Below are 15,629 nucleotides of genomic sequence, written 5' to 3'. Positions count from 1 at the left end.
ATAAATCTTTTGTCATTGGTTTGGCAAAGTTTTTTATTTTTTTATTTTTTTATTTTTTTAACCGATTTGGCGTACATTTCAAAATGACATAAACTGTTATCAGTTAGCAGTGTTGGTGTTTATATTTAGAGCACATTACAGAGTCATATGATGCAAAATAAATACTGAGAAATGATTGTGCTTCCCGAGCCGCTAAATGTCACTTGTGACGGTGTGATTTTCTGTTGAGTTGGAAATTGCAACACTTCTGGAGTCTTTATATACCCGCGGGAAGATTCTGTGAGACCAACATGTAAGTGTTCTAGTTGTTTATTGCTATATACAGTATATCATGAAGAGCAGCTCTTGATTGTCTAGTTCTTCGCTCAGCTTATGTAACAAGTGAGTGTTTTGTCATTTTGTGACTCACATTAAACTTTCATTTTGACCACGATCGTCTCCTACTGATCAGCTGCTGCTTCGTTTAGACTATGCCTACAAATCTTAATATTATTTAAGAGGCAAAAACAATGAAGATCGAGATTCTATACACATACTGGCCGGTGAACTAAATGAAACATTTTCTAGCAAAATGGTCTCGGCTGCGTTAACTTGACAGTAGAGTAAGAGCTGTATAAAAAGCCTCTTAAGAAACATCGCGGTAGTTCTAGGCAGCCTTGAATGCCCATTGTGTTCCTTTCAACCATATATCATTTAGTCCAGTTTAGCTGGCGTTAAACGTTGTACGTGTTTAAAACATACGCAATTACTTTGAAAGGAATGTTTCTGTTATTTTAAATTTACTTTCCATAGAAAGAGTAGGCTACTTAATCTTTTGATTGAGACGATTATCCATTTTAATGACGTAAACCTTTTGGTAAAAGTAATGTTATTTTTCGGCGTCGGGCTAAGACATATGTCAAAAAGTTTGTGATAACATGAATTCAAGGTCACCAGTTTTGTTTTCACTGCAAGCTGCACTAACGTGACAGTCGTGTTTTGTTTAGCAAACGAATAGCAATGATGATGATGGATTCTTTCCCGGTTGGTTCTGGTGGGAAAGGAATTATATGGCAACAACACGATAAAGCGTAGTTTGTCTTACAGGAGGTGTACGCTCAATAGAGTGGCCGCAGGCAGTTACATGAGTTTCATCGCAGTATTCGAGTGGGGAGCAAAACGGCTTTTAACAATGTGGTTCACGATCAGAAGAGTTCGTTTGGGGAGAGTGAAGTGTAATTTACGAGTAGTTTGAAAAATAGAACCGAAATAATATTTGTTGATAGGTAAGATGTTGCTAATATCCTAACTTGTTATACGTGTTTACCACACAGATACAAGTGAATAGTGCTTTTCGGGCGTGCTGATTGACTGGTTCGGAAGTGATTAGCAAGTATCACTCTGTGCAACCCAAGAGAAAAAATCGCGCATCAAGAGATTAATTTCCGACCGCTTTTTCGTATACTTATAAATACAAAGTTTTTGGTTTCTGTCTGGTATGTTCTAAAACAATAGTCACCCCAGTGTCGGCGAATATTTACCTCTTTGCCTCGCCACTCGGTATACGCAAACATCGATCATATTATTGAATCCCGCTGAGGTGAAAACTTGTTAACTGTAGCACCCGTACGTGAAGTTTTTTTCTGGGAAAAAATAAAATAAAACGGTTGTCTTATACTGAGAGAAGTATTTTCAATCTTTAATGGACCTCGAAGGCCTATGATGATGACAACAGAAAATACATTTTATATGAGCTTCGGAGTTCAACAATACGAGTGGTAAATTTCCATTTTTTTCGTCTTAAGTTGTTTTGTGCGATCGATTGATTGGGTTTAGATTTAAAACATACTTAACTTCATGCTGTTTTTCTAAACCTTTTCATTTGCTCTACTCTGCTTCATGTAAAAACTCTAGATATCATTGCTATATAGTTTCTAGAGAGTCGCTTATGCCAACGAACATTTTCAGAACTTGAAAATCCCAAATGATTTTTTTGTTATTTGAATATATTCATCTAGTGGCTTTACTATTTTCCTCCGGCAATAAAATTTAGTTAACGCAACAAGCAAAAAATTCAAGGAAATTTTTCGCCTTCCCTACTTTTTTATCTTCTTATTAATTTTTTTTTTTTTTAATTTTTTTTTTTCATCATAAATGATTAAATCCATTTGTCTCGATATCGAGCAATTTACGCGCCTGCTTCGGCATTTCAAATTTGTATCGTGCACGGACACGATTGCACCAATGCATACTATATGTTGGATATCATTTAATTACATCACTTAAATTATAGCCATGGTTACAACAAATTGATTTTTCGGCAAAGTTATTATCAGTTGAACTTGCATGATTGTAGACCAAGGTGAAATCGGCTAACTCTCATTTCCGTTCATTTCAAAATCCATGGGTTAATTCTCTCTGGTAATTAATAAGAATTCCTAAAACTTTTAATTGTTTTTTTTTTCTCAAATAGGAGTTCAACAGACTCAATCTCGTTGACGTGAGCTTCATTGTTTCCTAGCTAGGATAAAACTTGTGAGCTCATTTTTGCTATCTTTCTTTCTTTTTTGTGCGTGTTTTTTGTTTTGTTTTTTTCGTTTTTGTTTTTACCTTCCTTTTATCTTTTGCTTTTTCGTTATCCTCACATTTCGGTACAATTTAGACATATTTTGTACGTTCAAAAGAAATAATAGGAAGGACGACTAGGAGGTTTGTTAACACCCGCGAGGTCTAATTGCAGTACAGCTTATTGGAAATAATTTTTGGACTTCCACCTGTGCTAATCACAGAGACGATTAAAGTATAAGTGATCTTCCTTTTGAAATATCACTTTTCAGGAGTGAATTAGTTTGTACTGATAAAAAACTGACGTGAGGTGGTGTGATATAATTGATTATTCGAAACTTGATATTAAATTCCTGTTTTTAAACCCATCCTGATAATCTGTAATGACAGTAGGGGAGCAAGTTTCTTGCTTTTTTCCAATACCTATTTCCGATTTCGTGGTCAACGGGATTAATATCCATTAATGTGATATTCCAATTGGGGCGTTATAATGGCCAAAACAAAATTTTGAAGAAAAACCTGCCTCAGTCATCGTAACACCAAAATGAAATTTCCATGATTAAGAAATTGAGAATCTTTTCTTTTAATCTACTTGAAGTTGTAGCTACTATTTACCTGATAAATTTCCCACAGTGGCCCACATGAGAAAGCTGAAAAAAATGTATATTGATGCAAACAAATATAGGTAGATGTAAACAAATAAATATTGATGCAAAGTTCCAAGACAGGTTTCGGCAAAAAAAAAATCTCACATGCAAATAAGGCAAAAAGCAATTAAAATATCTTCCTTGTATTTGCTTTCTACAATTACATTTGCAGTTTGCATGGAAAAAAACACGTAACCTGCGTTGAGGAACTATAAAAATAGTTTACCCCACTTGTGATTCTTGTCGGCCTCGTGTGAGGTCTGTTTCCTTCGATTGGGCCTCAGAGAATTCGTGGACAACAAGCTCTTGGTTATTCAGGTACAGTTCTGAGGTACTTCTGTATCATCTCCATCGACACAATAATTTCAGTAGTCGGAAAGCTGAAAGAAAATCTAAACGCATATTGTCACTATTAATGAAGCGTTTTATACGCTGTCAATCCTTAGAGCTAAGGTTGAAGTGACAGGCCCATTGGAAATTTTTTTTTTCGGTTGATTCTTTAAGCTTTGCTGTTTAAACATAATATTTAATTTCTAAGCTAGATTAAAAGAACACACTCTGACCGAATGAAGAATCGAAATGAGAAATATTGACTAATTTCAAAGGTGTGTTTAGGAAGAAAGCAGGGCTTTTCCTGTAGTAAAGTTTGTCTTTGGTCAAATTATCTTCAGTTGTTAGGTTTCTTTAAGCCATTTGGTATGAAACTTTGAAGACTAACTTTACATATCCATCTAACTGGTAGGAAATACAATATTGATTTTTTTTTTCGTTATTACACTATTGTTGGATCAATAGAAACATTGGTATAACACCACTATAAAACGACGCAGAAGTTTTCCACCTTCTTACAACATAGAGGTAAACACGAAAATCTTACTAAGTTCAGTACTCAGAGGGCCATTAATTCCTTTGTTTGATTATTTCTCGTTTTTATAATTTTCACTCCAGTTATGTCCGCTTAAAGAAAGCAAGGGAAGCAATTTAAATATATCTCGGTTTTCGTGCGCTTAAGTAAATAGGAAATATGGTATAGCATAAATAAAAAAAATGTTTCAGACGATGTACCCTTTATGATTCAGCTATATGCTTTTTCATTTAATCCGTTTACAAACTGATAATATACTATAAAACTACTTTAAATATAACAGATAAAGCAATGATATCGCTGTATCACGTTAAAAATTTTTCCGAGGCGCCGTTTCCAGCGACTGGTCGGATAATTTCGCACACGTTTGTCACCAGGAAAGGTTTGTTATGAACGGATGTAGGTGTCTAAATGGTAGACGACAGTTGGTCGTAAATTGACGCCTGAGGAGATTTTTTTTATTATTATTATTTTCGGTATAGAAAGCGGAGCCAGCAAAGTCTTTTAGTCTTTTTTCTGTACTTACGTGCACTTGGGTCATGTCAGGAAATGAAAATTAAGTAAATAATTCTTTATTTATCTTGTTGTCGGGAGAATCTATTGTAATTTCTTTGTTTTGTTTTATTTTATTTCATTTTTTTTTTTTTTTTTGTCGTCAAAAAATGAAGGGAGTCGCCGATGATTTTGTTCAAAACATTTTACATGAAAAGGGTCGAAATTAAACTTTTTTCAGTCAATTTTAACTTTAATGACTCTTCGACAACAAACCTGAGAAAGCTAAAATTTTTCACTAAACAAATATGAACAAATTAGGGAACGTGGTACTGTAACGTGAACTTGAAGTAATTGCATGCGAATCGCAGTCGAGAGTGATTACTTTCATAGTGACTTCTTCAGCAAACCACAGCGGATACAAATTTGAACAAATGAAACTAATACGACATAAAAATGCATTTGGTTTAGCGCCTGCAGATCGAGTGCATATTTACCACTTCTCTTTTTCTTTGCTTTTCTTTCTTCTTTTCTCTTATTCGAAAGGGCTAAAAGAAATGAGAAAAATGCACTATGTTGAGAGAGAAACGGTAATTTGAGTACTGATGGAGATAAGGAGATCATTTCACTTATTACTAGGACTGTAATGGGACCTCTAATGGGTCATTCCTCATTAATTCTGCAACTGTCATAAGGTTGATAATCATTTAGATCATTTGCACGTCATTTCAAATGATCAATAGCCGAGATTTGACTTAATCCTCCGTACCAACGAGCAGTTGTATTGGACTTTTGCAATTCATTCAAGAATTAGTCTATCCTAGAAAGCATTTTTTATGAATGATTAGAGCAATTTGACAAGTTTTTCGTGCGCTTACCTTATTGCAAAGACATGCGTGTTAGAGATGACCCTGTCTTTGTTGATATTTTTCATCGTTATCATTTTGGATCGATCATATTTCCGAGTATGGTTCCTTTGTATTTATATTCATCACTTTGACGGTAACGTTCATTTCTTGTTCTCCTTCAATAGTATCGTTCTCGAGAAAGGAGGCAGCCAGCTAGAAAAATGATAACCAACGGTACATCGGCTGAAGAAAATCCATATGATGAACTCCGAGCTATATTGGCAGCAAGAAACACAGCCGAGTTTATTACAGAGACAACAGTTTATGTGATAATCAACCTGATGGCTTTGCTAGGCAACATTCTTGTCTGCTTTATCTTCTACAAAAATCCAAATTTACGAAGCGTTACCTATCTATATATTTTTGCGCTTGCCATATCGGACGTTTTTATGGCAGCATTTTGCATGCCTCTCGTCTGGGGAGTATTGCTAGTGGGTGAATGGAGATACGGGGGAGTAGTGTGTGGATTTCATGGCTTTGCTGTGCTTTTCTTGGCATTCGTGTCACTGCAGACCATAGCGTTGCTAGCCTTTAATCGGTACTGCCGAGTGGTGAAGCCGTGGTTATTCCGCAAGATTTTCAAAAAGAATTTCGTCGGTTTCTCCGTTCTGGCTGTAGTTTCCTCAGCCGCATTTTTCCTTGGCTTACCTCTTGCTACAGGCTGGGGTTATTTTCATTTCCATTCTGGCAAGATTACCTGCGTATTAGAATTCTATCATCCCGCCACAGATAAGATTTACACCGGCATCCTGGGGCTGGTCAATGTCGTTTTTCCATTTGCCGTGATAACTTTCTGCTACACTAAAGTGTTTTTGAAAGTACGAGAGCATCGACAACGCTTTTCCTCAATCACCACCACAAACTTAAGACTGAGCGTTGAAGAAATAAACATCACCAAAACGTTATTTGCCATGGTGTTAGGCTTCACTTTGTGCTGGCTTCCTGTTTTCATTATCGAATTTACTGATGCTGTAACAGGAAATCACTCCTTACCAAGGAAAGTGTATCTCATTAATGTCTTCTTGGTTTCCATAAGTGCTGCAATCAACCCGGTCATATACGGGGTACTTAACAGATCCTTTCGTGCGGGATATTGCGAAATGTTCTCTTTTCGTGGCAGCTGCTTAATGAGAGTCTGGAATATTCAAAAGGAACAAGAAAATAACAGTAAACGTCAAAGTGCTGACACGTACAACTGACTGCAAAATGAACTCTTTCAATAGAATTTGTAATCTCTTGGAATACATCTTAACTAAAAAAAAGAGAGACATCCATGCACTGTTGATTTAGATCATTAAGTATGCCGGTTCGACTTTGTGTATGTATGCCACAGCAAGGAGTCTTGGTTCTAAGTCGAAATTCTAAGTTGCTAATAGTAACCACTAAACACATTGATTTTCGAAGAAGACTCTACACACGGGAAGGCGAGTTATTCAATGGATTCGACCCAATACCAACAGCTGCAGACCTACTCAGTGATTTTTCCCTGTAATTTTTTAACTAGTCTTGCTATGCGCTTTATCGATTCCTTTTTCCTATTATGGCCAAATGTTCTGATCACAATTTAAAAATTAACAAAAAAACAAAGATACTCTTACTTCATTAAATTGGAGGAATTTGTTCTGCAGAAACGTTTATTTCTGAAATAATTGATATCCTGCTAGAGTTGAAAGTGAATGAAATCATAAACTTTACCTTTCATCTTTTACGAAATTCACAAAATAAAGAAGGAAAGAAGTACTGATAAATTTAATGTCAACAGGAGTGCATTGAATAACTCCATGGGAATTTCCAAAGAATTTCAATGAAAGAAATAACCGTACAAGACAGGGGATTGTTTTTTCCCCATAAAATTGCTTTTCTATTCGGCCAATTTTTGACTGACATTTATCGTAAGCGCCATCGATTGGCAAATATTAGCAGAGAGTTTCATTTAGTGTATATCAATAAGGAAATAAAGAGAAAGATTAAACTGAGGGCTGTTGAATTGATGGCAAAATTTGATGATTCATGTATTGGGGATTTAAACTACTCTGTAATGAATTTCAAAATACTGTTTTCAAAATCAGCCCTGTGGGATGATTATTTTAAAGAGCTTTCATCTATATATATGGCATTGCATAAAGGTATTAATTTCTGCCGAAAACAAGGAAAAAGGAAACCATGATCTTATTTCGCCATGTATCTGTAAGTTCTGTTGCTTGACTCCTTACACGGTGAAGAAATCGGTTGACTAAGGCGAAGAAGCAATGCAGAGTAAATTACTGCAAGTATGAATTCAATCTGAACTCAGCATGGGTTTATAAAAACAAGACATATTCAAGGGCGCTGATTACATGGCTGAAATAATGTATTATTAATTACATCTCAAAGAATTTCAGGATTTCGCAATCTCCCAGCTCCCTTTAGTCATTGTTGGAAAGCTTCACCTGCTTGGATAGTTATGGAAATAACGGTAGTAACATCAACAGTACGTGATCCATTGAATCCATTGAATAAGGAGAAACACTTGATCGGGAGAGCAACGCCATGCCGCAACGTTCAGTTCATGTGCTTGAAATCAATGACAGAAATGTAATTGACAGTGGCGTAAACGTCCCTCCTGTACAATGTCAAGGAAACGAGACGGTGAATACTCGTAAACAGTTATCGGAGATCTTACGCCCAATTTTGACAGCCATGAAACTTACCGGACACTTCTTTGGTCCGACGGCAGTCACTGATGACAATAAGCAGAGTACATGGAACCTTTCGCGTTTCTACAGCGCTCTCGTCATTGTGAGCCAGCATATGCTGATTGTATTCGCCGTAATAAGTCACTGCCACATCGGTTTGAAGGACATGAGCAGGTTTATCTTCTTACTGCAGATCGTTGTGTGGTATCTGCAATGTGCGAGTGGCGCAACTATTTGCTGGGTCATGATGCCTCTTTATAAGAACAAGCGATCGAGATTTTCCCAATTTCTCTCCAGTTTTGTAGAGACAGAGCCCGAGCTCAAGGGTATTAAAGCGAAGGCAGTGAAAGGCCTCATATTTGCTTGCTCCGCAGCAGTTGCCAATACCGTCATCATTGGCCTTTTTAGCATGTATTCCGGTGGGGTGATCTCTGCTTTCCCACCATGGCAACAGTTTGCGCATAAATTCGTTCGAGTTGCCGAGGTAGTAATGCCATTTTTCTATTCCTTCGCCATGGTCTTACCCGTTTTGATGTTTTGCGTCACTTGCATGCTTCTGGAGAAGATGTTCTCGACCTTAGAGAATAAACTCGAGAACGAATCTATACACAATTTCACCATCTCGTACCTGCGTAAAGAACACGTGAAGCTATGTGAGATTGTGGACTTGGCCAGCGCCGTATTTTCGCCGCTCCTCTGTGTCATTATCACATTGGATGCAACATTAATTTGCGTCAACAGCTATCAGCTTACGCGAGGCGAGGCCAGCCGCATTTCTATCATAGCCTTTGTGTACTGGACTCTTTTCGTAATCTCGTTGTTGCTGATTTTGTTTTCATTTGGGGATAAGGTCCACGAAAAGGTCAGTGTATTTCTTGCTTACTGCAATTTCAAGACAAATGTTTCAATAGAAAGAAATAAATTATTTTTTTAATTTTTATGCCCATCAAAAGTTAGCTGCTTAAGTTGTTGTGGTGACCTAATAAGACGGCGTGAGGTAAATCTCGGAATTGTATTCAAATCAGTGAGACTCTTTTAATCGACTTTTTTTCAAGAGTAATATAAATTACGTTCTTATTTGATTTTACAAAACTCTGCCCTGTCAACTAAGAAAATATTCACCATTCGCTGAATGATGAAATCTAGAGAGGATTGTGTTTTGCTTAAAGTAATTACATGGCAGTGTCAAGACAGGAACTCTATGGTCGTCAGTTCCACCAATGGACTAAAAGCGCAGATACAGATTTTTGTAGGGAGAATTAAACTTTTTACTTCTTTAGGATGTCTAAAAATTGGCAGTTCCCAAAAAACGTATAACCCTTCTATACTGCGCTCTCTCTTTTTGCCATTCTAGTGACAAAGAAACACGTCATGAAACACGAAACCTCATCTCCATTATGGTTATAAGTAGATCGCTTCCATCGGCAAGTTAAGAAGGTTTCGACAACAACTTACCAAGTAAATAATTCATTTATTTAAAAAGCAAGTCGTATGATACTAAAACGCTATGTTTCTGTGGTTTAATCTAACATGAAATAACGGCAAACAAGGAAGACGTCGACGTCGCGGCATCGATCGAGACCAAACCTAAAGGAATACCGTATATGGAAATGACAAAAAAATACTACTTCTTGCAACTAGGCATGTCGTATTTCATAACAACTTCGATCGTCATTGAAAATTACTGAATAACACAAAGCAGGAAAGCTTGGGGAACTTCCTCTTTTAACAGATCGCTTGAGTTTCTATGTCATTATACTCTCCCTTTTGCAGCACAGCGAGTTCAATGAATGTTATGCTGACGATGAAACATACACTTCTCGGTGAAGTGGTCAGTAATTCCGTACTCTCCAATCATTAGGTGTTCATAAAATTTTGTCTCCGATTTCTGCCTTTTCGTTTTAATTGTATAAGATATTTACGAAATTATATAATTAATTTAAAAAAGAATATAAGAATAAAAAGGAGAGGATGCATAAAATTATCATTTTCACAGGGTATTTTTGTATGTTGTCAGGCTCCTGACAATGTCATTAGCAAAATTGAAGAAATATGGCTGTAGATCGTTCTCATTTGCAGCACTTACAACTTGAAACTCACTGCCAGAACCCATACGTAAAAATGATATTTTAAAATTTAAAACTTCTATAAAGACTTTCTTACTCAAAGAACATTTTGATTAAAGAAATATTGCGATAAGAATATTAATTATTAATTTTTACTTTTAATTTTAATCTTACTTTTTAGATACGAATTTTTAACTTGTACTTCTATATATTTGTGTTTTATTATTAATGTAATTTTTTAATCTACAAAATTTTCGGTCTTGAATATTCAGTTGTAAAGCGCCATGAGCATACGGATATGGCGCTATAGAAGTCCTTATAATTATTATATAATATTATTTTTATAAGTGAAAATCACTGCACGAAACTTCGAGTTAGTTAAGTGAGCGAAACTGTACTTTATATAATTACGAGAAAATTATAAGCCTCATTCCCACGGCGTCGAAGTCAAGAACTGTTTATTTGAGAAGCATTTAAAGCTAAGGGTGTTTTTACAGCCGTAATTAATTCTTGTTTTACATTTCCATTTCTTATAATAAGGAGGTATTGTTATTTGTTGCTAAATGACGCAGATGAACAAAGAGCGTCGACAACGAGCCAATGAGTAGATGACAAGATTTTTCCTCATTCAATATAATGTCCTCACCCAAACTCTCTTCTAAATGAAGTTATAAACAACAGCTGCCAGTTAAGATCAGTGTTTGATGTATTACATTGGCAGGAATCAGTCCCGATTCGAGAACACACAATGTTTCACAGATCTGTTGATGCGATCGAAATACATCGCAGAGATTCAGGAGACATCACAGGCAATCAAATCCCGATCGAAGAATACCAAAAGAAAGAGGAAATAGCGAAAAATCTACGCAAACAGCTGTCGGCGATTTTGCGTCCAATATTTCTCGTCATGAAACTCACAGGACAATACTTTGGCACAACGGCAATGTTTGAGGAAAATATGCAAAAAACATGGTGCGTGTCGCGTCTTTACAGCACTTTTGTCGCTCTTGGCCAGTGGTTGCTTTTTTTAATTGCTGTGACAAGTCATTGTTACCTAGGGTTCAAGGAAATGAATCAGTTTTTCTTTTTACTAGTTTCCACTGTTTGGTTTCTCCAATGTGCGAGTGCCACGACTATTTGCTTAGTTGCCTTTCCATTTGCTCAAAGTAGAAAGTCAAAAATGTCCATATTTATTGCCAGTCTTGTCGAGGCAGCACCCGAACTTAAGCTAGACGGTACAAAGGCCAAGGCAGTCAAGGGCTTGGTACTAGCATGCTCTGCAGCGACGCTAAATACAGTCGTCGTTGTTATGATGAGCGTTTATTTCGGAGGTATCATATCTGTGTTTTCACCATGGGAAAAGTACACCTTTATTCGATGGGTCGAACTCATATTTGGAACTTACTGCTCCTTCTCCTGGTGTTTCCCTGTGCTCATTTTCTGCGTCACTTGTATGCTTCTAGAAACAATGTTCACAAGTTTCCAGAACCAAGTTTCTGACAGATTCATCCACTCCTTGAGCATCTCGTACTTGCGGAAAGAACACTTGAAATTATGTCACACGGTACAACTGGCTAATGCCATTTTCTCACCACTTCTTTTTATCATTGTCACATTGGATGTGCCATTAATTTGCGTCAACTTTCATCAACTCATAAAGTCGTCGGCCGATACCGATCGCATCACGATTGTCGGCTATTTCTATTGGACTTTCTGCATATCTTCTTTATTGATAGTCGTGTTCTTGTTTGGAAATCGAGTAAACGAAAAGGTAAATTTTTACCTCTCAATCCGAAAAAAAAAATTGAAATAAATAAATTAGGGAGCGGTGGCTACTGTCTCTGTCGATTGCTTAATTAAGTACATCCTGTACAAATAGTAATTTTCTTATTTATCATCTTAAAGGTTTATCAAGAGGAAGGTATATGTAATTAACTGTAGAAATTAGTTTCATGTTGACACAAGAAATTTTCATTTTGATTTGATATAGAAATGCACAACTGTCACAAACAGTAATTATTAGTTTGCTGAAATCGATTATGAAATTATAACTTAAATATAATTATGAATTTTTCGTACGTGATGTTTACTTTACGTAGATGTGGTTGTTGTTGTTAGGTTTTGCTGTGTTTTGTTCTATTTGATTTTTTTTTTCAATCTAATTTTAAGATGTACGTAGGATATCTATCTTGAACATCACAAAATGTCATGATTATATCTGCAGGCTCACAGTTTTTATGAAACGATCCAAAAGTCACACGTGTCTATCGACGACCTTAAAGAACATGCCGAGGTAAGTAACTAAATTCACTCTACCACAATCTCCATAAAGAACGCTAAAGTATGTTCAAGGAAAATCATTAATGGATATATGCCCTTTCGTTAGCCAAGCAGTAGCTCAGACTTAGTCGCCCCCAGTTTGGTCGGCTCATTCCAGCAGTTTCTTATATTCTGGTTCCCGTCCATCCCTGTACTGCCAAAACTTATCGCCACAAAGACCATTTCGTGATCATGAAAGCGATCTTCGTTGTGATGACCAGACTAGACCAGACTACTTCATTCTGTTTTTTTCGTTTTTTAGCTGACTCTTTTCCTGGCACATTTGCAAGGGGATCCAATCGGTCTCTCCGTTGGAGGTATCGCAGTGGTCAACAAGTCTCTATTCCTAACGGTTAGTATGAAAAATATAAAACATGAAATATATGTGACATATTTTAAGAAAAGAAATGAATTATTTCCGACGAGTGATATTTCGCCTTACACTTTCCCTTTCATCCTACAGCTCTTTGGAATAATAGCATCGTACTTTGTCGTCCTGCTTACATTACCAAGCTAAAAAGAAGAGTCCAGTGTGCCCTGGAGCGCCATAATTCCTGGAGATCCAGTGTATAAATAACTATTATAACAAGCCTCAAATTAACGATAGCAGGGGGGGGGGGGGTGTAGGGGGAGATAAATGCAGTCCTCTCCGAAGTTATTATATGTACTTCGCTTTTCCTAATCCCAAAAAAATCATAATACCTCATCAGTTGCATCTAATTCGGTCGCGTTTGATCATTTTTTTCTTGATCCTATTCGATAGCATTTCACATTGCAAGCAGTAAAGGAGTAATTGAACAAAACTTTGGGTTTAAGGGTTAAAAACCTCTCCCCTCCACCCCCTCTCCCCTCCCCCTCTCCCCTCCCCCTCTCCCCTCTCCCCTCTCTCCCTGATGGCTATAGGCTGTGCGTCCGAAGGCTATAGACAACGATGATGAAGATACATTTAAAGTTGCACAGAAGTTGTAAAAGTGTTGGATTTGTTCTTATTGCTGAGGTTTGCTGTCAAAAGGTGGCTAGAATTTAACAGAGCGTAATATCAATTAGGTAAACGTCTACTCTATATCAAACACGCATGGGACAGACGGCTGTAGTAAATTGATTTGCCGAAACCGATTTCAGTCATGCTTGATCAACTTCGGCGCTAGTAGCTTGCGTTTCATTCAAGAATATCATACCCGTCTATTCGTTTGATCGGCTCCGGATTGAAAGAAAGAAAAATGAGAAATAAGCATACTTACATTTAAAAAATGATAAAACAGCTTGTAGGAACTATCACCTCCAATGGGACGAACATATATCTATCGCATTAATTATTGCATACATTGAACTAAAATCTGCGTTCAGAAGCTTAAGAGTTTCCATTGAACGGGAAAAAGCTTATGAGTTTCTATTGAACGAGAATCTAATAAAGGCAAAGAGTTCGATATTGACATAAAATCGAATGATTTGCATGTAATTTGAAACAGCTTCAAAATTGATAAGCCTCCATATTGCACTTGTGTATTGCTCAGAGACCACTTCTTCATTTTAAAACAACAACTTGCTCTTGATTTTTTAATTCCGAATTGCACTCGAAATGTTCAAAGTACAAATACAAATCTATAATGATGGAAGCTTTCCAACACTTAAGGTTGAGTGAACGTCACTTCCGGATTACAGAAACAAAAGAAATTTGACAGCAATTGGATTGTCCGCAATTCGAACTTCTTAAAAACTGTCGGTTGCATATAACTATACAACAGTAATGGTAATAATAATGATAAAAATTATAATTATATCAATGATTTACTGCACGTAGTATACATTACTCGATCTGTATCTATAATTATCCGATGGAATATTTGCTTGGTACAGCAAGTATGGATAACTGCAAATATAACAAATGTTATCTATAATAAAGAAACTATGTCGCTTTTAACTCAGTGCAGACCAAGCATAGCTCTTTATAAAGATCCACCCTACTCCCACTCTTCCCCACACCACCCGCCCCCCCCCCCCTAAAAAAAGGCACAGAAAAGAAAGACAACAAAATCTTAGTACTAAAAATAACAAACAGAACGAACAGGGTAATAGTTTTGATTGGCACAACGGTATATAAAAGGGATGTCACGATCTGGAGTTCTGTGCCGTTTTACATTTAGCCCAGCACGGCTGACATCGCTTCTAGTAGGACAAAGGTCTGTAGTTCTCGCATCCGTAGCAGATTCCTCGTTTCAACGTGCGGAAGCGATCCATAGGAGTAGTGTATTGGCAGGAAGTTTGATCAAAAGTCGCTAAACCGACAAAAGTCACCGACCAAAATAATAGAAAAAATATCACTAAAAATATAAATCAATCAAATCTGTGCGTCTTGCGGTTTCAAACTCTGGATCCTTTCGGTTTTTGTACCGTCAGTCACGAAGGAAAAGTCATCTGGCATATCGTCAATTTGATAAAAAAAAAAAAAAAAAAAAGGTTCATATCACCTATTTTGAGTGTGTCGTTCAGTATTTAAGACCTAACCGGAAGTATCTTTAACCCAGTTAAAGGACGTTTCCCTCTCAATATCATTTTGTTCATACGTAGTCATCATTATAATTATCTGCTGAGTATGTCACGTAGTCACTTAAAGAAATAATCATCCTCCACTGTTGAAAAGTTTGCGTTTGAACTGACCAAAGGCCTCGGGCGATATGTTAAAGCTTGATGATCCACGAGACCACAACCTCCGGGTTGGTATGATATCTACGCAAATGCACGGAACAGTGAAAATCACTCGACCCTCCCCCGCACTGTTTACGTTTGCACTCTAAACGCAACCTGTACGGGCGTATTATATCTTTAGCAGTCATAGTTTTATTATGATCATAATTTGTTTTACTCATGGTACATTTGTGATGGTCGTCAATAAATTATGAGATCGAGATCGTTCGATATCAGGTGATTCCCTTAGCGTGAAACAGCGTATAGGTACTTAATTACCGTTTCACTACACGCCGAAATGATTGGCTGATGAATGGAGGTTTAGCCCCACAGGGAGTTGTGTTGAGAGAATTTTATAATCACTTATTCTGTTCTAAAAGCTTGTGTAAATTATATCAAGTTTCTCCTCCGAGAAAAATAACTTCTTG

The 15,629-nt window shown here is 36.8% G+C and overlaps 2 protein-coding genes across 4 annotated transcripts; both read left to right on the top strand.

The window, feature by feature from the left end:
- The first annotated feature begins 80 nt into the window (after positions 1-80).
- LOC131791450 (histamine H2 receptor-like) lies at positions 81-7,405 on the top strand. Of its 3 annotated transcripts, none has more exons than XM_066172590.1 (2): positions 81-292; positions 5,582-7,405. In XM_066172590.1, the coding sequence occupies exon 2, from the start codon at positions 5,618-5,620 to the stop codon at positions 6,653-6,655; it is 1,038 nt and encodes a 345-aa protein (XP_066028687.1). In that variant the 5' UTR covers positions 81-292; positions 5,582-5,617; the 3' UTR covers positions 6,656-7,405. The 3 variants fall into 3 exon arrangements, with proteins under 3 accessions (XP_066028687.1, XP_058964784.2, XP_066028688.1); XM_059108801.2 differs by lacking the exon at positions 81-292 and adding an exon at positions 3,158-3,509; XM_066172591.1 differs by lacking the exon at positions 81-292 and adding an exon at positions 4,042-4,049.
- A 3,407-nt stretch (positions 7,406-10,812) lies between these two features.
- Positions 10,813-14,441, top strand: LOC131791445 (uncharacterized). The gene is made up of 4 exons (XM_059108793.2): positions 10,813-11,968; positions 12,422-12,490; positions 12,779-12,868; positions 12,980-14,441. Exons 1-4 carry the CDS (start codon positions 10,946-10,948, stop codon positions 13,031-13,033), a joined length of 1,236 nt encoding a protein of 411 aa, XP_058964776.2. The 5' UTR covers positions 10,813-10,945; the 3' UTR covers positions 13,034-14,441.
- The last annotated feature ends 1,188 nt before the right edge of the window (positions 14,442-15,629 follow it).

This window comes from Pocillopora verrucosa, chromosome 9 (assembly GCF_036669915.1).
Source record: "Pocillopora verrucosa isolate sample1 chromosome 9, ASM3666991v2, whole genome shotgun sequence".
Classification (NCBI taxonomy): Eukaryota; Metazoa; Cnidaria; class Anthozoa; order Scleractinia; family Pocilloporidae; genus Pocillopora; species Pocillopora verrucosa.
The sequence above is the reverse complement of the archived record's forward strand: the minus strand, read 5'-3'. Positions and strand labels throughout refer to the sequence as shown.

What these genes read in the sequence shown, in the direction of transcription:
- LOC131791445 (XM_059108793.2), top strand. Translation starts at nt 10,946, where the DNA reads ATGTTTCACAGATCTGTTGATGCGATCGAAATACATCGCAGAGATTCA. An exon ending in ACCTTAAAGAACATGCCGAG is followed by an intron (nt 12,491 to 12,778) that starts GTAAGTAACTAA and finishes TTCGTTTTTTAG; the next exon opens with CTGACTCTTTTCCTGGCACA. An exon ending in ACAAGTCTCTATTCCTAACG is followed by an intron (nt 12,869 to 12,979) that starts GTTAGTATGAAA and finishes TTCATCCTACAG; the next exon opens with CTCTTTGGAATAATAGCATC.
- LOC131791450 (XM_066172590.1), top strand. Translation starts at nt 5,618, where the DNA reads ATGATAACCAACGGTACATCGGCTGAAGAAAATCCATATGATGAACTC.